A 22,125-nucleotide genomic window follows, 5' to 3' on the forward strand; every position below is an offset into this window, starting at 1 on the left:
GTGTCTGTATGTGTCTTCTTGCTGGCCATTTAACTTGTGCCGCAGTGGTTAAGAGTGCAGTACTGCAGGCTACTTCAGCTGACTGCTAGCTGCAATTTGGCAATTCAAATCTCACCAGGCTGAAGGTTGACTCAGCCTTCCAACCTTCCGATGTGGGTAAAATGAGGACCCAGATTATTGGGGGCAATAGGCTGACTGTGTAAACAGCTTAGAGAGGGTTGTAAAGCACTGTAAAGTGGCATATAAGTTTAAGTGCTATTGCTATTCTGCAACTTTTTAGGTGTTGCTTCCTCAAGTGTACTTTGTTTCTGTTAATGTTGTGGGCAGCAAAGAATTCTTTTAAATGAATAAGCACATAGAAAAAGGAGGCAGCTGATAAATGGGACCCAATTCAGGAGGATGCTTTTTAGTACTTAATCCACCTCCATTCGCCAGCATAGAATATGAAATCACTACAACCTTTTTCCAAGGTTCCCCATCATGTTTACACATTGCTGTGGAAGTCAAGATTGAACTGTTCCTTAGGATCTCTAGTTTACACACACAAGAACACTTTGCACATATATATATATAATTGTACACGCACACACACGTTTGTTTTCAGGCTGCTGCTAGTTGATGCCTAGTCCATCAAGGTGAACAAGTAGGTTTGTGTACAACCTACTTCATTCAATCCTGCTACTTTGAGGGCAGTTCAGACTGGTACTGCAACTTGATCCTCTGCATTCCAACTCTTTGGAGCCCTTGCAGATCTCTCAGCTGCAACCTCTTGCTGGCAGCTGACTGAGGGACTGCTTTTGGACAGCTAAGAGAGAATGGGCATTGGTTCTTACCTGATATGCCCGTTCTCTGGGTGGTGGAGATAGCAGCCAAGATGGGTTATCTCTGTCCATTGACCAACAGGACTGAGTTTACAGCTGTGACATCACACCATCTTTGGTGACTCCTCCCAGTTTTAGACTCAGTCTGATCAGGACTGGATGCATTTCTCAGGCTCTCTTCCAGTTTAGTTAGATTAGATGAAAACAATTTTTTCCCAATTGGCTTTTTCGTTCAAATTTCTTCTGAACGTTTAAATTTTCATCTACTCTTCCTTCTTTAACATTCCTGGTTCCCAAGAGGGAGCCAATGGAAAGCCACTGTTCCTCTAGAAGTCAGATTATTAAAACTAAAGGGAAGCAGAACAGTACAGTAGATAGGAAGATAGAAGGCCCAAAGTCTAATCTGAAGAGGTGGAGTTAGCCCTTTCCTATTAAGGGGGATTTCCTGTGACTAAGAGTATCTGTGCTCTGTTTTATTCCCAGATTTAGCAATGGTTACAGAAATAAGGCCACTGCCTTTTAAACTGCTTTGGTCATCCTACAACTGGGTAATTTCCTGCCACACCTATGAGTCACACCTTTGTTAGATTTGAGATTGTTTATTAAGGTTGGAGGAAAAAATGTATTTTCAACTCAAACCTTCAATAAAACATTTCTCAGCAGTATATGACTTACCACCTTTGCCTTCCTAAAGCCAAACATGTAAGGACAAATGCATGCAACAAAACCCATGTAGGAAAACAGTTAAAGAAGAACAACCAGTTCTCCCAAAGAAAGGAGGACATTGAAGAAAAAATATATACTCTAGAAATATAGGACGTTGTATCACAACATAACTGTGATCACAACGGAACCGTCCATCAAATTCAACCTTCTATAAAACTCCCAGATTTCCTTAAATTAAAAGAATTCCCAGACAATATGCCTATAAATGCTACAGCATGCATTTTTGAGATATGAGTTTGGACAAGGCTGATCCAACTCGATACTGTCTATTTTGACGGGCAACAGTTCATCAGATCCTGGACAAAGAGCTTTTGTCATCAACTGGTGCCTTATCTTATGAAGGATCAAATGCGGGACCTTGTGCAAACAAAGCATGTTTGCTTTCGTTGAGCTACTGTTCTTCCAGCAGCGAAAGAAGCCATACCTTTTGCAGGGGTTTGTCTTTTGGGGAAGTCAACTATATCAGTAGAAGGATCCTCTGTCTGCTTTTTACCTTGAAAAGAAAAAAAAATCAAATATAACAAAAAGAAATCCTAAGGTATAGATCCCACTCAATGCCTATAGTAGGGATAGCTAACCTTTTTGGCTTCGCGTGCCCACACCCACAATGCAATGCGCGCATGACACACACTCCCACTCCCCGTTTTGGGCTTAGCAGGCCTCTCTGAAGCCTCCTGGGACCAAAAATGGGTTGTGGGAGCACCCCCATGCATGCACGCATGCCCCCGCCCCCCCATGCATGCACGCACAACCCCTGCGCATGCATATCTCCTGCATGCATGGCAGAGACCCCAAAATCAGCTGGCTGGTGGGAGGCATGCACGCTTGCGCAGTGGAGCTGAGCTGGGTGACAGCTCACGTGCCTGCAGAGAGGGGTCTGTGTGCCATCCGTGGCACACGTACCATAGGTTCGGGTGGGCCTACAGTCTAACCAGACACAAGAAATATAGTTCCACACTTTGATTTCTTTTGCTTAAGGAAAAATGCACAAATAAAGGAGAGATTCACACCTACTAAACTATAATTAGGATTCAGAAAAAAAAGATCTGCCTTCACAGGAGCCAGGCTCATGAACTGACTATTTCTGCACCATCTGTTACAACTGTTAGTAACTCTCCCCCCAAAAAAGTCTCTCCTGGCATTTTGATTACAGACATTTAACTGGAGATGCCAAGAGTGCATTTGAAGCTCCATGCATACCAAGCATCTGAATGATCCTTTTCCATTTAATTTAAATGTTCACATTCAAATATGCTCTTAAAACTAGCTGTTTAATATGCTGGGTAAAATCTGAGCCTTCAGACATGTGAACTTCCACAACTTTCAGAAGGCTCATTGATGATCAAACTGGCTATGAAAGTCTAGAAACTGAAGTCCACATTATCAGAGAGGGAGGGGTCGCAGTTAGATGTAAAAGCCTGTAGTAAGCCATTATGAGCCATCTGTTTCTTAGCAAGATGCATGAAACCAGCCAATAAAGTTGCAAATGATGGTTTATAGCTTGATTTGCAATGGCCATCTGTGGCTTATTGAACAAATTATAGTGAACCATGATGTGCAAATCCAAATTTACTTCTTTCACATTAATATACAGTCAAAATTAGAATCAATGTACTCTTCCATTAAGGACTAGATGCTACCACACTGCCATTCAGAAAATGATTTCTCTACTTGATCTCATATTTATTGGGGCTCGAAACATGCTAGCATGCCAAGTTACTGCATTTATCCAAAGGCATCTAAAATCATTCCACTCAATTTACTAAAATTGAGAAAAATGAAGTTGACTAGACTAGATGGCACTCCTTCGGTTAGCCTAAAATCTGTTCAAAATCTGTATTTGTTTAAGTTAACTTTTAAATTTATCTTTAAGGAGTGGGAATGTTGCAAAGACTGGAATAGCAGAAACCCTTGTATGAAGAAAAAGTCAAGTAATACAAATGAATCCACCTCTAAAGTGGATCTTGAGTAGTTTTCGTGGGTACTGTTCTCTCCTCTCCTATAAAGCAGAGGCTCCACAGGTTACCCATTCGCAACCTGAGAATACAGTCTCCGAAGTGAGGCGCGGGAGGAGTCACACTCAAAACTCACCAGCTGTTATTGTCATCCATGTTTATTTCCAAGCCTGTTTCCTGAAACCTCAATTTAATATCTTAATTGAGAAGTGGCTTTCATGCTGACTTCACTTGATTCATCATTATCCTATTTCTTTCAGGTGGTCTGATGTCTCTCCCCAAACACAGCGCAAGCAAAAGAACAGAAAGAGAGCATCCTCACACCACGAGACAAGCAAGGGGCCTCAACAGCATTCAACACCGCCCTTGCTTATGCTTCGGATTGGCTTCAGTCACACTAATGAGGAAAAATTGGGTATCACACAAACAGGCATGCCAAAAAAATCAAAAAGCCCAACTCACCTCTAGCGAACCACTCATCTTTTGGCGCAGAGAAGGACAGGGAAGAAGGGAGGCAAGAGAGAAGAGATGCCAGCAGGATCACAGCCATTTGGGGGAGGGGGGGAGAAATGTAAAGCAAAGAGAAGGGGAAATAGGCCACAAATTAATTGAAGAACCATCCATCACCTGAGCTGAATTACCAAACAAAAATGCTACTTGTTACTTAGGCCTTAGGCCTTGTGAGATAAAGAGCAGGACAGCCAGAAAGCGACCCCAAGATGCTTCTATGGAAAGCAATAGCTTGCCTTATGAAGCCAAGGATTAGAAGCATTTAAAAGCCAACATCCTCACCCTTCTAGTTCTACCCGCCCTTTTCTCCAGCTACTTAGCACAGGAGCAGGTAGTCCAAAGTTACGTACCTTTGCCTTTTTTGGCACCAAAGCAACTGGCTGCGTGGGGGCCAGTGTTGTTGGCAGCATTGATGGGGGCTTCCTGATAGCGCTCGGCATGTGGGATTTCACGATGTACCTGATAGGACAAGTTCCTCAGTAGGCAGACAGAGTTCTCCACAAGCTAAGGGAAAACAGTTCCTCACGTTAGGCAGGAAAGCCACAGGAGCTCAAACGCTTCACAGCATAACCAGACCATTCCAGTCTTCATTATTTAAACTGTTATTTTCCTTGCTTTTAAATTTTTTTAAATGGTTAACCAGGTAGAGTGCCCTCTGAGCAGAAAGCTAAAATTAAAGATTCTTATGAAGAGATACAAAACTGGTTACTGAAGGTTGTGGGAGTGCTTATACGTTTTCCCTGCTTAAAAGTACACTGTGAAAGGTACAGATCTAGATACTGAGTCAGAAGTAACGCATACACAGAAAGGGAGAGGCGGCAACTCTTATCAGAAGGGAGAACGTCCTAACAGGAAGAACCAGTCTCATTGGGCCCTTCTGTGCTATTTTCACTGAGGTTTAAGATTAAGGGTGGCATAGTCAGGTTCATTAGAGTCGGAATTCTTTCAAGAAGTTTAGATTATGTTATTGTTATTTTAATATTTTTAGTGCCACGCTTCAAAACAGTTTTCCCAGATGGGTTACAACAACCTCCTGAATTCCTAATCACAAGCCATGAAATTGGGCTATATACAGTTATTGTTCTTTGACTTTAGAACACGAATATTTGAACTATCACCCACTTGATTGCCTGTTGTATAATAACTAACTTCCACAAATGGAAGATGGTCTTATTAAGCTGCTGGGGAGTCCTAGAAAGTGGCAGGAGGAACAGGTATCATGCCCTGCTTTGCACATAATGGATCTGGGATATAAAATGGGAAGAAAATATATGCATGCAATGGGGAAATGATTGCTCTTACTTTTGTTTCTAAATCACCCATCCAAAGATCTTACTGCTTTTGTTTTTATATCTCTGGTAAAAGCCTGCCCTATTTAAAATTGAGGATATGGGAAAAGCAGATGGCCCATGCAACAACATTGTACATCCTAAAGAACAGCAGTGAATACTAGTCTAGCCTCAGAATTGAATAACAGTATTTGAAGGGACCTTGGAGGTCTTCTAATCCAACCTCTTACTCAGGCAGGAAACCTTATACCATTTCAGACAAATCGTTGTCCAATCTCTTCTTAAAAACTTCCAGTGTTTGAGCATTCACAACTTCTGGAGGCAAGTTGCTTCACTGATTAATTGTTCTGTCAGGAAATTTCTCCTTAGTTTTACTTTATTTCTCTCTTTTCTACCCATTGCTTCTTGTTCTACCCTCAGGTGCCTTGGAGAACAGTTTGACTCCCTCTTCTTTGTGGCAACCCCTGAGATATTGGAACACTGCTATCATGTCTCCCCTAGTCCTTCTTTTCATTAAACTAGACATACTCAATTCCAGTTTCTTTATATGTTTTAGCCTCCAGTCCCCTAAACATCTTTGTTGCTCTCCTCTGCACTCTTTCTAGAGTCTCAACATCTTTTTTACATCGTGGCGACCAGAACTGAATGCAGTATTCCAAATGTGGCCTTACCAAGGCATGAAATGAAAGAGGAAATTTAAATATTCTTCTTCAATCCCCATAAGGCGAACCTTCAGATCTCTCTAATGACATATGATTTCTTTCGTTTGCTCAGAAAATGGTTAAGCCAAGTAGAACTCACGGAACATGAGGTGGAGGAAAAGCCCAACTGCATATATTCCACTAAAAATGAGCTGTGGGAGGAAGTTTTGTGTGCTTTCCCCCCTTCTCTTTACCTTGCTGTCTAAATCTTTCTGGCCAATTTCTGCTTGGACAATGTATAAAAGTGCATCCACTAGCCCATCACACTCCCGCAGCTTTCGACGGGCTTCACTCCTCTCTGAGCTGACGTTCCTATAAAACCAAGAAAATCTTTTAGAAGGATGAAGACACCAGCAGTTATGGCTTTTAAAATATGTCAGCTTTAAGCCAATTTAACCCAACTTCTACTCTCAACGTTGTGGCTACTTTCACACAACGCATTACAGCATTATTTGTCCAACCCTGATGTGCTTGTTTTCACAAAGCATGCCAAGCATTAAACTCTGCATTACAAATCACCAGTTTCACACTAGGTGGTAAGCCAAACAAATCACACTGAAGCTTTATCACAATCTGTGAAATCTAATCTATGTGGGAGTTTGGGTGGAGAATTTTAAGGCCCAAGTGTGAACTTCTAAATTCAGCAACAGGAGGATTCTTCAGTCTTCCGCAATCTTTAACATACCCTCTATCAGACCTTGAGATTTCAGCCAATGCTGAACAAAGTGCAGACACATGCCATCTGTTTCAACGTTGATATTGCCAATTTTACTTACATTTATTTGTTTATAAATTTTATTGGCTGCCCATCTTTCCACAGGGTATTTCTATTTTTGATAAAACTTTCTACTGAAACGATTGACAGCTCCATTGTCCTCATTCTGAAAAGCCCCTCTCTTATTCCCAGTTTTGATTATGTGGATAGCCACTAGGATTTACTGTCCAGAGTTATAAAGCCAACCCAAGCTTACTGCATATCAGGCAAGCCAGGAAGCACAAAGTCCCTGAAGATCCTCTTCTGTGGCCAATACTGTATCTCTTTCCCGACTGGACTATTCTAAGAAACAATCCCTGGCACCAAATGGCCTTTTCCCCAAGAGGAAAATCCTCAAGCTTCATCAGTTTTTGCAGTTTGGATGCTGCTCTTCAAAGAACTGTCAAGAGTCCTTGCAATAACAGCATAGATCCAGCTCACCTAAGGCAGCCAATGGTGTTGGTGAGCACTGATTCCCACTCTATATGGCGGGGCTTGGTGTCTTCGCTGGGCTCTCGTTCCCATCCAGAGTGTGGGATGATAACCTCATCCGTGAGGGCATGTAAGGCATTATCCACAATGGCCATTTTTATTGAGTCATGAGAGGATAGGTTCCAGAGTGTCCCTGTGGTGGAAAATACAACGTTATTCAAAAACTTATGTGTGTGCCAGAAAGGCCCTTACATCTCTAGCCATTCTCTATGGGCAATGCCAGCAATGGTTACCTGTAATGACTTCAGTGAGGTCCATATCACGTGCCTTTCGGAGCAGGCGCACTAAAGCAGGGACACCATCACAATTCTTGATGGCAACCTTGTTGTCCTGGTCTCTGCCATAGGAGATGTTCTTGAGGGCCCCACATGCCCCATAGTGCACCTCTTTCTTGGGATGATCCAGTAGCCCGACGAGTACAGGAATACCCTTTAGCTTGCGCACATCTGTTTTCACCTTGTCATTTCGGTAGCACAAGTGTTGCAGGTAGGCTGCAGCATTGGACTTGACTGCATCCATACGGAACCCCAGCATAGCTATCACCTCAGGAAGCTCAGGCTGGCGCCAATTGGCTGGAGGTGGGCCTCCTTTTCGCAGGCTGTCCAGACTGGCTAGGCTGCCTCTATCAGGTTGTGCCATTGGGGACCAGTAATACTGGTCTCTACCTATGTCATCCACAAGCATGTCTTCGTAACTCCTGCAAACAGAAAAGAAAGTAAACGGCCAGGTAAGCCATCTATTATCAAGGCCACAGCTACAATGCCCCCAGAGAAGAGCTCTGTACTAACCTACTAACTCTCTAATGAGGACACCTTTGCAATCAGAATTAGAAATGACACACTCCCTGGTAAGCCTCAGGCGCCATCATCTCATCACTAGAGATGAACAGTGTTTGAATCCAAAGATGCTTTCTATCTGATGTGGGAACATATGTATAATATGTATAAGGTTGGTAGCTCCTTAAAGGACTCTTCCAGAATGGTCAGGAAAATACTAATTGTCATTTAAGAGGTGATAACAGGGCATAGTGAACTGAAATTCCTATTTCCCGAAGCCTGCAAGTATGCTGTCCGATATGCTACGTAGCATGGGAGGATCTAATGGTTAATGCTATGCAAGTATGAGTCCAGAAAACGGTATGGTTCCTTAAGGGGACGCCGTCAGATAGAATGAGGATGATATCCACATCCTCATTGTATCTGAGAATGCTGCATTTTTGCATCCCCAAAAATGCTACATTTTTGGATCTGAATAACACATACCTTTAGTCATTACCAATGCCGCTAACCTCATCCACTTCAAAACCAAGAGCATTCCTAAAAGATTATGCTCTGATAGCTATTTTTCCAGCAGCATCTCTCATGCTTGGGTCATGGCAGTAAAGAAATCCAGCATGACCTTCTCTCCTAATCCTGGCAGAATACAGGAGTGCAGGTAGGTTTCCTTCAACCTGCCTCATTGCCCAATAAAAAGCAGAGGGAGAAGGCCCAGAAGTTGGCTTAGGCCACACAGGTAGCCAAGCTCTGGGCCTAGGGGGAAATTTTTTTTTTAATCGAATTAGATGTTGTCAACAAGAGTTTTTCCTCTGAGCAGGTGCGGTTCTAACTTGACCACTAGAGGGCAAGTAGATGTCATCTATGCCTAACCACAGACCCTTTCTACCTCATCCGGCCTATTCACCATTGCTCTAATTATACCAAAGCCGTTCACAAAGCTTTCTTGTCAGGCAGGCCTCCGACACTGCAATGCTTTCTTTGTTGTGCAATCAAGTCAGGTGGGTGAAGTTAGATGACATTTCAAGGACACTGGATCTTTACGTGACACAATCGAAGTGTAAATAATAACGTACCAGAACATTTTAGAGGCACGCCAGCAGACTTTACTTAAGCGCTTTAAAAATGATTAAATGACTCTCGCTGAAGGTGTCACACCTAGGAGACTGCATGTCTCACAGTTTAATATTGGGGAATAAGACAGGGCAAGACGACAAGAGAACAGCTGTGCCTTCAGGATAGCAAGTCTCAGTGGGTATTTAGCAATTTTCTTCTTTATCACATCAAATTTAGCTTCTCCACTGTAATTTACAGAAGTCCTCTGCAGGCTGTAGCATTTAAGGCTTCATTCACCCTGCTTTAGAGAATGATTGCCGAGAAAAACAACAAACCCCAGGAAATGCCAGTGAAATAATGCAGAAATTAGGGTCAGGGTGAGGAGGGAAGGGAAGACATTGCAAAAAGGAATGGGATGGGACTTTTCCCCCAGTGCCGTTTTAACTTTTGAATGGTCACGAAACAAATGATTGTAAGTTGAGGACTGGTGTAGATCCACAATTTAAAATTGAGGTTTTTAATTTCTTCAAGTACTGTTGGAAACAGAGCTACGCATGGCAGAGCTGTTGAGATCTTGGCCTTTGGAGAAAGAATTATGTCTTTCAACTCAAGTTATATTCTCTCCTTTCTGACTGTGAGCATGAAAAGTCCGTCCAACCTCCCTCTTGCTCAAACACAGAAGCTGATCAGTGTACATAGCAGCACTTAGTCCCTGGTGTCTTATCGCCTTCTGATTACTCTACATTCTTTTAAAATTAGCTAGGAGCTGCTACGATGTAAGTAGGTATGAAGAAAGCCAGGCTGACATATTAGAACAAAAGACTGCCAACTTGATTCTGACTTTTAACAGAATGGACATTTATCTGAATTGTCTAACTTTTTACCCAAGTGACAAAAGGCCATATCAGGACTATGTCATTCCATGTCCAAGTTCCGCAGCAGAGTCCAGCAATTCCTCAGCTTAGCACCTGTTATCCCTGCCATTTAGGCCCGCACAGGAGCAGCACCAAGGAAATATAGCTAAAGCTGCCTTCACTCACCATCTGCCTCAAGTTCAGAATTCATAAACGTTGGCTTGGGATGGGAGGTGGAGTGCCTTTTTTTTTTTTAAACCGGTTCATCTTTGACATTTTTTGAGCTCGGGAGGAGAGCTGTGTGTTATGCCAGTTGTCTAGAAGAGGACTGGGAAGTCCCTGATCAAACAAAGCAACCTATTTAGCCAGTAACAGCTGCAACACGAAACTGAATAAAATACCTGCCAATATTTTCACTCTCAAGTTTTGGATAATGAAACCTGCAGTCTTGAAACAGTGAAATCCCTACCTCCCACCTAGGATTGCAAGTGATTCATGCCTTCTAGTTAGTTTTCCCATTATTAAGACTTTTTTTTTATAAAACACTCTTGCTCTTCTTTCAGCATTAACTACTTTACTAAAATAACAGTGACTAGAACTAGACCTTTCCCCTTTTTGTTTTAAGGTGGATATATTTCATTAGAAATATTAGTTCATTAGCATAATAATACAATTTTAATGTAATTTTAATGTTCATTAGTTTATTAAAGTTTAAAAACTATGAGGAGCTTTTACATAAGTGGCCTTTCATTATTTTGATTTCTTAAAGAATAACCAAATAACTTTTTAATACTATTCAAGTTATAACATAGAAAAGAACATCATCAAAAAAATTATGAAATGATAAAGATGAAGGTTCACCTCTCACATATGTGCTAGTCGTTCCTGACTCTAGGGGGTGGTGCTCATCTCTGTTTCAAAGGTAAAGAACCGGCGCTCTTCCACACACACCAGTGGAAGTGACAGGGAGGAGGACCCGATGGTAAGTAAGCCGATCAAACCTTTTGTGATACCGGTAGTGGTAGAAGCGGCCAGGCGATAACAATGTACAGCCCTAATGAATTCAGACGTCCGAAGACGTTTACATGGTCATGTGGCCAGCATGACTAAACGCCGAAGGCGCATGGAGCACTGTTACCTTCCCACCAAAGTGGTCCCTATTTTTCTACTTGCATTTTTACCTGCTTTCAAACTGCTAGGTTGGCAGAAGCTGGGACAAGTAACGGGAGCTCACTCTGTTAACGTGGCGCTAGGGATTTGAACTTTCTGATTGACAAGCTCAGCGTCTTAGTCACTGAGCCACCACATCCCCAATGAAATGATAGCCCACCACAAATGCGTGATAAGCCACAATACATAACTGCCTACAGCAAAACCGTACCTCTTAAAAACACAGAAGTACTGTAAATACCAAATCCATCCTCACCAAGGGTGTCCAAACTTGGCAACTTTAAGACTTGTGGACTTCAACTCCCAGAATTCCCCAGACAGCAGAGCTGGCTGGGGAATTCTGGGAGTTGAAGTCCACAAGTCTTAAAGTTGCCAAGTTTGGACACCCCTGATCTACACCAATGGCTTATTACACCGCACATTTTCTTCAGCAATTTTCAGAAAAGTTGCACTTCCTTTGGTAAGACATCCCATGATATTTAGGGAAAATATAAGAGGATTCCAGATGGGTGATGTCATGTGAACTTTTTTTTGTAAAACCTGAGTAAGCCAAGGCAATTCAACAATAAATTGTCTGGAATCAGTTTGCCTCTTGATCTTTGGTTGAAAAATGTCCAAGATAAAGTACTTTGTCATAAGATAAGCTAAAGAAAATAAATAACTTTATTCTACCCCACTAATTTTTCTTGACAGCACAAGGAACTGCCTCATACTAAGTCAAACCATTGTCCTGCCTAGTTCAGTATAGCTGGCTCTGATTTGTAAACGCTCTGTGAGGGGTTCTGAAATATTGCTTCGGAATGATAACTTTCAGTTATGTTCCTGAAATGTTCTCTAGCAACATCTGTGACAACAAAGGATTTTCAAGAAAGTATTACTTGCTTTAAGGCTCATAACCGTAGAAGAGCTTTGTGCCCGTATGTGGTTTATTTGCGGCAACAGCAGAATCTAAGAGCTGTCACTCACAGCCGGACTAAAGAGAGCATTCTCTGATACCTTCCCCCAGACAAGTCAGCATGAAATGTGGTCCCTGAAGGAAGGGAATTTAAAGACCTCTGAACCAGACTGCAAGTTTTCCAGGTGCCTTGAGAGACAGACAAGGACGGTTAACAATTATTTTCCATCTTTCAAACTTGTCCATACAAGATACCCACATAGTTCTGGGTTATTTTTGAAGCCCTGCACCCACCCACACAAATACACAGTCCTTTGCTTCTCCCTAATCTCTTGATCACAGAGTGTAAGCATATAGTATTCTGCTCCCTGCAACAAATGCAAGCTGAGGGGAGGGGGGGGGATTGTTTTTAAGCTTAGTATAAAGCAAACCACTTGGACCTGGCAGCTGTTCTGGGAAATTGTTTCAAGGCAATCTTGCCCTCTTCGAACGATGTGAACGATGTGAGAGCAAGAGGAAATTAAACCTCTCCCGTGACTTATTGTCCAGGCCCATTATCTCCCAAATGTTTTGTGTATTCTTAAGAATTTTGGCAGAATTCTCCAAAAGGGGATCTCCAACATTCATGAAAAATTAAAAGTAGAGGGCACTATGCATGAGAGAAATTCTTAACAGCTCTCTTGTCTAAGCTACCAAATCACAATCCTTTTACAGGTTTCTTGCTCATAACAAATGAGCTAAGATAATATCAGACCAGTTACGTTCCATAAAGTCAGAAGGAGGGGGAAAAAATGCATACAAGCTTGCACACAGACATACAAAGCTCCAGTCTGGATAATAAGGGGGAAGCCAGAGAGAAAGAGCCAGCTGCAAGAAATACTCAGATTCCAAAGATCTCTGCGATCTTTATCAGTCTGTACACAGCACACTGGTTTCACAACGGGTGGCTAGAGGTCAAAATCCACCTATGTAGATTCCATTGGAGCAATTTTTATACCAAGGTCACAGGTAACCAATGACATTTCTCTATTATAATAAAGACTTGCAGGTTGTTTAATCATTGACTCTGGTCAAACCGAAGAAACAGCATCATTAGTATCAGTTCAATAGAGAGTTCATTCCTACCCAGAGTTTTGAAGCATTTTTAATCTGTTGAATTATATCCCGCCTTCTCCTACAAATGAGTACTCAAGGCAGGTAGCCATAAAATGCAACGGGCAACGTAAAGCATAAAAAGCAGGTGGCAAAAGAAATCCTCCAAAGAGTAAATCTAAAAAAACAGCAAGTGCAAGGGCCTATAATGAAATGAGACAGAACTAAACCCTAGTCTAAGCAACACATGCTTGTTTATAAAAAGGTCATCAGAAAAGACCTTCTTCTATTAAGGACTTCCATACTTTGGAAGCACTATCAAAGATGTCAGGGGAAAGGAAAAAGGAAAGCTTGAAACTGAAAGCTTCTTTCAATAAAATCTAAGCTAATTTGCATGGGAGAGCAGTCATTTAGGCATTGGCTCCCATACAACTTTATAGGTCATAACCGGCTATTAAAATTATTGTGATAGAATCACATGCTTCCTACAATGTTCCGCAGTTTAGTTGGAGAATTCTCAGCCAACGGAAGTTCTGAGCACTCTTTAGGGAAAGACTCAAGCAAAGCAGCTTACAGTTGTCCAATCAAGATACAACTGAAGATTTTGGGTTATAAATATTCACACAACATCTCCAGGAAAAGGTGCAGATTGTGCACTAGCTGAAGTGCAAAAGCACTTTTCCTGGCCACACAATTAAACAGATATCCATAGCAAAGTCTGAACTAGGATATATTTAAACTGCTAGTTGGGTTTCAAAGGGAACGCAATGGCACCCAAGACAGATTAATAAGCCCTGGCCCTTTTTCTACTAAACGCAAGCAATGTATTAAAGATTTAATTTGCCAGTTGTTATTTTATCCTACTTCTTTTTTAATTTGGTCAACTTAAGGCAGCAAACATACCTCCGTCTCCTATTTTCCGCAAAACAACAATAGGGTCTCATCCAACCTATTGTTACCTACAACTTTTCTAAATTTAGATGGAAAGGGAGAGGCACTTGACAGTCAATTTAAGTCGGCCAGTGAACTCCAAGCCACCTCTCACAGTAATTGCCTGTCACACACTCTATGCCAGTAGCTAAGATGTCTAATAATATCCACCTCCACAGCACCATCTCAAAGAATCTCCTCCCCAAATCCATTCCAGCAAGCATGTCAATATTTAAAACTACAGAGAAGTCCAACAGAGTTACTCATGATTCAATTTGGATACGAGATGTGTCGATATACATTCATCTAACTCAGGGGTGTCGATCTCGTGTTGTCACGGTGTCATCATGTGACATATGGGGACTTTTTTCCCGTTCACTAAACTGGGCATGGGCGTGGCCAGCGTGTGACGCATCTGGCCCACGGGCCACCAGTTTGACAGCCCTGATCTAGATCATGCTGTAGCACAAGGGAAAGGAGATGCAAATTCAAATGAAGTGAAGCAATGATTAGGATTATCTTGACATCATCCTATAAAACAAGAAGTTTGCCTCTCACAGGTCTAAAATGGAGCCAATCCTTTGTTAGACAAGGATCTTATGTCAATTACATCCATTCAAATGTTGGGGAGGGCACCAAAGATCAAGTATTTTCAACATATCAAGGCCACCATGAATCACAAAAGAAATAATTACGGATAAGTGTTCTCAGCATGCAGCTGAGGTTGGACTAGTTATTTAAATGGTTACCTTCACAACATGATTTTCAGGCTTTAAAACACATGGGAATGACAGGCCCCCAGAGGTCATTTCAGCTGTCAACCAATGGAAATGGCTCCTCTTTATTTTGTCAGTATCAAGAAAGCATATGATGATAACAGCAATAATCCTTCTCCCGGACTTTGTCAGAAACCAGCTGCTGTAAGGTCTCTAGGAGCTGGTTATTTTAGGATCTTATCTACTCAATTGAATACAGAGAGATTCCAGATTACTTGCAGAGGTCTTTGCTGAGTGTAGCTAGTGCTATTCTCCTTGCCAAGATAGTGATTGGGAAATTCAGGACAGTCTTTGCTACTGTAATTGCTTCACAGCTGCATATGTTCTTTGGCAACAGCTTTAATGACTGATGCTAACCTTCAGTTAAAAAGAAAGGAAGAGCATGAAGTTTCCCTGCAGAAAATCAGGGCTAAAATTGTGGTGTGATTTGGGATATCTATGATTAGGAATAACCACCTAAGTGTATCAAGAAAGTCAGTTGAGGAAAACTCCAAATTCAGACCAGGGTTATAAGAATGAGAGGAAAGGAGAGGATAACCTTTTTCACCCTTCTCTGATTTCCCAATTTGTACCCTGACTTTCCAGAGCTGTTCATTGCCATTTAAAGCCAAAAGGCTATTGGGCCACAAGGGCTCATCCCAGTGGTGGGATTCAAATTTTTTTACTACCAGTTCTGTGGGCGTGGCTTGGCAGGCGTGGCTTGGCGTGGCTTGGTGGGCGTGGCAGGGGAAGATTACTGCAAAATCCCCATTCCCTCCTGATCAGCTGGGACTCGGGAGGCAGAGAATAGATGGGGGCAGGGCCCAGTCAGAGATGGTATTTACAAGTTCTCCAGAACTGGTCAGAACCCACTGAATACCACTTCTGGCTCATCCTCTCCTCACTTTGAGCACACAGGAAGAAAAACTCTCAATAAGGCAGGGAAATGTAAACTCTCAAGAGTTTTCTCTGTTTTGCTGCTGCTTCCTCCCCTGCTCTGAAAAAATGGGATTTAAGATTTTCTTTGCTACCTTGGCGGGGAGTCCTTCTGCTTACTGGGTCTCTGAACATCTACTCCATTGGTACTACCATTGCAGACTGTGGACACTTATTACATACGTTGGACAATCTCATGTGATCCTAACCAACCATCTTCCCTCTTGCATCTGGTTTTGCTATAAAAAAGATTCTAATACTGAGTTAACCAATAATTTGGATGGGTTTGCAGGTTTTCAATCTCTGGTTTGCTTTTTAAAGTCTGATTCTGTTATTGGCTCCAGAATTTCCTCAACTTGATATTCTCCAGATGCCTTAGGTTACCATAATCTAAGGCAGCAAACTCGGATTAGGGGGAAATTACTCCAATGCTTTCCTGGTTTTTAAATATTACATTAGGCAATTATAGGAATGGAGACTAATGGATAAATGGCAAGCAAACAACAAGGCAATTTCATCTACTTCAAACTTCAACTTAGGCAACTAAGGTATATGCATACTTTAGGGTGGTGAAATGCTTCCATTCAAAGGGCAGCAAGTCAAGCAGAGGTATTATAGAAGACAGTTTGCATGCCTTAAAAGGTAAAGGTTCCCCACGCACCTATATACTAGTCGTTCCCGACTCTAGGGGGTGGTGCTCATCTCCATTTCAAAGCCAAAGAACCATCACTGTCCAAAGACGTCTCCGTGATCATGTGGCCAGCTTGAGTAAACGTGGAATACGCATAGAATGCTGTTAACTTCCCAACAAAGGTGGGTCCTATTTTTTCTACTTGCATTTTACATGCTTTCAAAGTGCTAGGTTGGCAGAAGCTGGGACAAGTAACAGGAGCTCACCCCGTTACGCAGCGCTAGGGATTAGAACCGCTGAACTGCCGACCTTTCGATTGACAAGCTCAGCGTCTTAATCACTGAGCCACTGTGTCCTCTGTTGCATGCCTTACATTTATGCAATCTACTGTAGCTGAAGACTGCACCATGGAAGGAGTGGGCAGACTAATCAGATTATGAAAATTCAGGACCATACTTGTGAAAGACAGACAGGCAGGAGGGCAAGGGACATAAACTTGCATTAGAGAAGGGAAGGCAGTTCGAATACACAGGAGAAATGGAAGCTGTACTCCATAATTACTATTGCATTGCCCCATTTCTGTAGAAACCACAACCACATCCTCTTTTTTGGAATGTTTAGGTGGAACAATTTAAGCCTCTGCAGTGGATCAAGCTAGCAAGATGGTGTTTAATTCTTTTTTTTTTTAATGGAAATTCATATTCCCAGGATCCCTCAGCAGCTATCAGACCAGTTAAGAATCTAAGTTAAGCAATTTTAGCCCAGAGGATAAACAGATTTCTCATACTGAGCAAGATATCAGGATCATTCCATACCTTAGAAAAGAAAAAGAGGTAAAAAAAACCCTCCTGTGAACTAATCACATCTATCTTCACATAGCAAGCCCACACTGGTATAAGCAGTAAGTCATTGCCAAACCGTTGTGTAAAATACCCTTCTCTTGCTATAACCCACCTTTAGCACAGAAGACTTTATCAAAAAGAAGAGTAGTCATGTTATCGCTACCAGATGTACTGCAATATTATTTATATAGCCATATAATACTTCCTGCATACACTTGTAATTTTTACAACTCCTCCACAAAGTAAACTAGTATTTTACTCAGATGAGGATAAAGGGAGTGTCTTGGGTAAATGCAAAGCTGAGGTCTAAAATAGAGACCTTGTATCCAAGATTTAGCCACAATCCAGCAAAAGAAAAAAAAAATCAAGCCTAAGAAAAAGCTTGAAAAAGCTTTTTCAAGCATAACTCAACAACCTCGTTCATCGTGGCCTAATATTTTCAGCTTTATATGTCTGGATGCATCTGGTGGAATGTGTAAGCACATGAAGGATTGTGTGTTACATTATTCCCTAGATAAAAGATATTTTCTCGTCAATGGCATTAAAACCTCATATCTGTGGTAAAGGTGACATTTTTTTAAAAAAATCTATTTTTGTTGGAAAACAGAAATCGGGAGTGGAGGGGGGGATATAAATACATACCATATTAATTTTTTTCCTGACCTGATCTAAGTTCATTTCGCTATTTTAAAAACGAACAATTCAATACAACTCATGTTCAGTAAATTTATGAAACATAAAAGTACAGCTCAGTCAGCTAACTTACACTTCCTAGTTGCATTTACAGTAAAATTTTAATTTTTCTCAAAGTTGAAACTATAAACCGCAGAAGTTTTTTTTTTTAAAAAAACAAACCTCTTCATTTTGTCAGTTTGACAAGTTAGAAAAACAAAGTTGAAGTCAAAAGAAACTGTCAACATCATAATAAAACAGAGCTATATAGTCTGACCCTAGTCTATGTCCTCACTTTCATCTAAGCACAGGACAAGCATGTCCTGACAAGGTTTTCTGCCATAACCCCATGAGTCATTTTGTTTCCAATACATGTGTGAGGCACCTCAAGTCATCCTCAGCTGTTTTGATGTTCAAATGGTATTTTTCCCTTTAAACTGACAGCAAACTGCAGCAGTTTTAATCTGGGCTAATTTCATACATTTTGCTACCAATTATCCCACGCTCTTGACTTCACTTCAGGCTGGCTTGGGGATGCCCATCACCAAGTCTGGTTCCTGGGCACTCTCCTCCAGGGCCATATTGTTTTGGGAAGCTGCAATCTCTCCTGCTTCACCCACCACCTGCCAGAACAGATGGGCTGTCTGATGGGCTACAAGAGACAGCGGCTTTGGAAGAGATGGGATTTCCCGTTACACCCACCGCTTTCTAGAGGATGCAGTTTGTTAAATCCACTCTCAAACAAGGCTATGATCAGCCGAGGGGCAAGCTTGTTTTAAATGCAAGTTTTGAAGTGGTGAAATGGGACAGATATCTCTCCCCTCTCACTGCGTATGTGGGTCAAGCCTGTCAAATAGCCCGGAGCCTAGGGGAAGCCGTTTTCACCCTTCCAGAGGCTTGAGAAAAGCCTCCGTAACCTGGGGAGGGTGAAAATGCGCTCCCCCATGTGGTACAGGAAGTAGAGTAAGCTGCTGGGGGGGGGTTGCACGCGCATGCACAGGTTTGGGTGGGCGCATTGCGTTGTGGGCACTCATGCACGATAGCACAATTTTGGCACACGAGGAGAAAAAGATTAGCTATCACTGTCCTAGATGAAAAGTCAGCAGCAAAAGAGGCCCATTACAAGAAAGCTTCTGAGTGTGCTATTTTGTCCTGAGGTGTAGAAACTGCAGTCCTCAGATCCTCGTTAATTATTAAGAGTGTAAAAGAGTCCCAAAATCCAAACATTTGAGAACCCACGGTTCTAGAACAAAAATCTTTCCCATTAAAAAAATGAAGGCAAGAGAAAAAAAAGGCGAAAATACCAGTACCTTTCATTGGGTTGGGGAGCGTTAACTATTTCCAGAGTTTTATTTTTATTTTCAGGGGGAAAGGGGCTGTAAAAAAAACAGGGGGGGGGAGGGGGGAGATTCCCTGTAGGTTTAAAAATAGTCTTGTACTCATTAGGATAGTAAAAGTCTGAGCTGCGCTGTTTAAGGTTGCAAATAGGTATTTGGAAGACAGGGATCTCTTACGGAGCAGCATTTGATACAAGCATATTAGGAAGCAGACTAGACAGCTCTTTAAAATACAAGCTTGGAAGTTTGCCGGGGGGGGGGGGGGGGTTTGTTACTTGAACCTTTTTTATTATTGGAGTCCTCTCTTCCCCACCTGCAATTTCATGCAGCTTGCCTGGACTAGGATTTATCATATTAGCGGGAATGAGACTCAGTTACACCGATCTGTGTCACTGAAACAAATTACCAGCTCAGCATAGTTGTGATGTAATCCTTCCCTGCATGCAAACTTACAAGAGAAGGAGCAAGCATATTCATTCCCCTGAAGAATTTGTGATACACAAATAGTCTCCAGTTAACAGCCGTTTACAGTACCACACTAAATTTATACCAGAACTGTCCTGGTCGCTTTAGAAATGTCACTGTTACTCAGTATTACAATCGATTTTTTGAGGGTAGTTAGATTCTTCTCTAAAGCAAAGATTGCCAAGGCTGGCTAAAATATGCTAAACTTATCCTCTTACCTGAGTCTCTGGCGGGGATCAGATGGTGTCCCAGTCCGCCTCGCTGTCCCATATTCTGGCACTGCACCATAATCCAGGTCATCATATGCCATGCTGCGTTGGTCATCCTCCAGCCCATAAGGCTCAGCGTGGAAGCGGTTCAAGTCCATGTTGCTTCCCCCTACCCGCACCTGTGGTTGGGGACCATAGACATCCTGCCTGCTGGGAGCCCTGTAGCCATCCACGGAGGGTCGGTAGCGCTCATCAATCCGGGTGACTCGGGACAGGCTACCGTAGCTGTGTTCACTGCCATGGTAGCTATCTTCGTAGGGCCGCCCATAACTATCTGAGTAGTGATAGTTTCGTGGAAGGGTAGCCGTGCCTGGCTGGGTCATGTAGGCCCCAGGGCCACCGTTTGTGTTCTTCCTGAAATTCCTATCCATGGTCTGGATGTAGTTGTTGGTAACTGGAGAGCCATCAATAGGTAACCCATCTGGGCCAACTTGCTGCACTGTACGTGTGGTCATGGTCTTCACAACTTTTTTCACCTACAGAATAGTAAGAATGAGATACCCGGCATCGCCTTGTCACTTCAGAGTAGTTCTGAGGGCACAGTGGGTATCACTGCTCATGCGCTGCAGAGCATTTCATCATTAATTCCACAGGACACTACTTTCTATTGTCTCAAGTCACGCCCTTTATATACAGCTTCAAATATTATCTTGTTCTATAGCATTTCCTAGAAAACTTTCTGATCCGTGGAATTCCCGGACTACAGGAAAGTTAAATCGAACACTTTTCACTCAATAAAAACACCTGCAGAACTGTTTCTGTGTTTGTTAGAATCCCACTACACCTCACACAATGCAAGAGTACCAAACGCATAACCAGTTAAGAGCTGCTGGCAGGATCGCATGCTCTGTTCCTCATGTCAAGTCAAAAACACCTCCAGGATTTCAGATCTGCTATTAATGGTTTCCTCATACTGATTATCAACTTTAGGCCAATACAATAGTTAGCTCCAACCAAACTGAGAAAGCATAACTAACGGGTCAAAAAGCAACTACCTTGCAGCTTTCTCTGTACTTAATAAACATTCTATATTATGTCTGCATTGATCTTTTGAAATAATAAACTGAATAAATCACCAGGTGAAAGATACCTCAGATCACTATATAAAGACAGCTGCCAGTGACAAAAAAATAGAAAAGCATTATTTGTGTTACATGCTTTTATTTGCTATTACAGGTGAGTCAATACCATGCATCTGGCAACCAGGATCATCACCTCTTCCCTACAGAACCCCTCCCAGACAAATTGCCTAACACCCTTGCCACTTCTCCCTAGACTCTCACCGTGGTCTCTGTACGACGGGTTGTCCCATCATCTGAGGTCTCTACTGAAACAACTGACATGGCACCTTCTGGGTCCTCCTCCATGGTGTATGTCTCTTCTACAATTTGTCCTGGATCCTGCATTCTGGGAATGGTGCTGTACATGAGGTGACTATGGTCCTAGGGCAATGAGGGGGAAACCCATTAATCTATTTCTGTGCAAACAATATTCTAAGAAGTCATTTCTTACAAGACTCCATTTGTAAAAAATCTCTTATGCTCAAGCCTCTGAAAGCAACAAATTTCTACCTAGTGTTTGTTTGCACCCACTATAATATAAAAAACTCACGCAGAAAACTCACATAAATTCAGTGATACATGCTGAAACTCTCTTGACTTAAGACTTTAGAACTCTGGTTATAATTTGCATCTAATTACTTTTTGAAGAATCTATTAGTCAAATAGCAAACCACCCAAAAAGAATGGAAGATCATGAATTTTCTTTTCATACATTTAGTCACCAAGGTGTTCCTTCACATCTTTTATCCATATAAGACTTCAAATTGTATTTTTGAATTTTTGGGGATTTTGCTAAGATTCGAACCAATTATGTAAGATCTTCTCCAAACAGCTTCAGAGTTTTCTGCAAGCTTTGTCAGAAAGAAGTTTTTAGTTTCCTTTCCTACCTGTGGTCCGTTGAGCTTTAATTCTGAGAATTTCTGTCTCTCCAAGTCAGCATTTCCCAAGAAACGGCCGTTCTGCAAAAAATAATAGTGATGAATTTGTGACCAGCAACAGAAAACAAGAAGGAATGGGAGGGGGGAAGGGGCAGGAGAGGAGAGGAGAGAGACAGAGACATGTATGACAACTGAGCACTTCAGTCCATTACACTGAATCCCACATAAGGCTAAATGCCAAATATTTAGAAATAAGGCTGC

General features: G+C 42.0%; 1 protein-coding gene across 9 annotated transcripts in view; it reads right to left on the reverse strand.

Annotated features, from left to right (window-relative positions):
- The window catches only part of CTNND1 (catenin delta 1), a 74,960-nt gene that overhangs the window by 16,333 nt on the left and 36,502 nt on the right, over nt 1–22,125 (reverse strand). For all 9 annotated transcript variants that reach the window (XM_081934553.1, XM_081934558.1, XM_081934552.1 and 6 more), the window contains 8 exons: nt 21,874–21,945; nt 21,209–21,367; nt 19,875–20,401; nt 7,482–7,945; nt 7,198–7,381; nt 6,197–6,314; nt 4,363–4,516; nt 1,972–2,040 (listed from right to left, as the gene is read on the reverse strand). In XM_081934553.1, the coding sequence (XP_081790679.1) occupies nt 1,972–2,040; nt 4,363–4,516; nt 6,197–6,314; nt 7,198–7,381; nt 7,482–7,945; nt 19,875–20,401; nt 21,209–21,367; nt 21,874–21,945 (1,747 nt within the window). The remainder of the gene's footprint in view (nt 1–1,971; nt 2,041–4,362; nt 4,517–6,196; nt 6,315–7,197; nt 7,382–7,481; nt 7,946–19,874; nt 20,402–21,208; nt 21,368–21,873; nt 21,946–22,125) is intronic.

Source organism: Natrix helvetica (genome assembly GCF_964273705.1).
Source record: "Natrix helvetica genome assembly, chromosome: 1".
NCBI lineage: Eukaryota > Metazoa > Chordata > Lepidosauria > Squamata > Natricidae > Natrix > Natrix helvetica.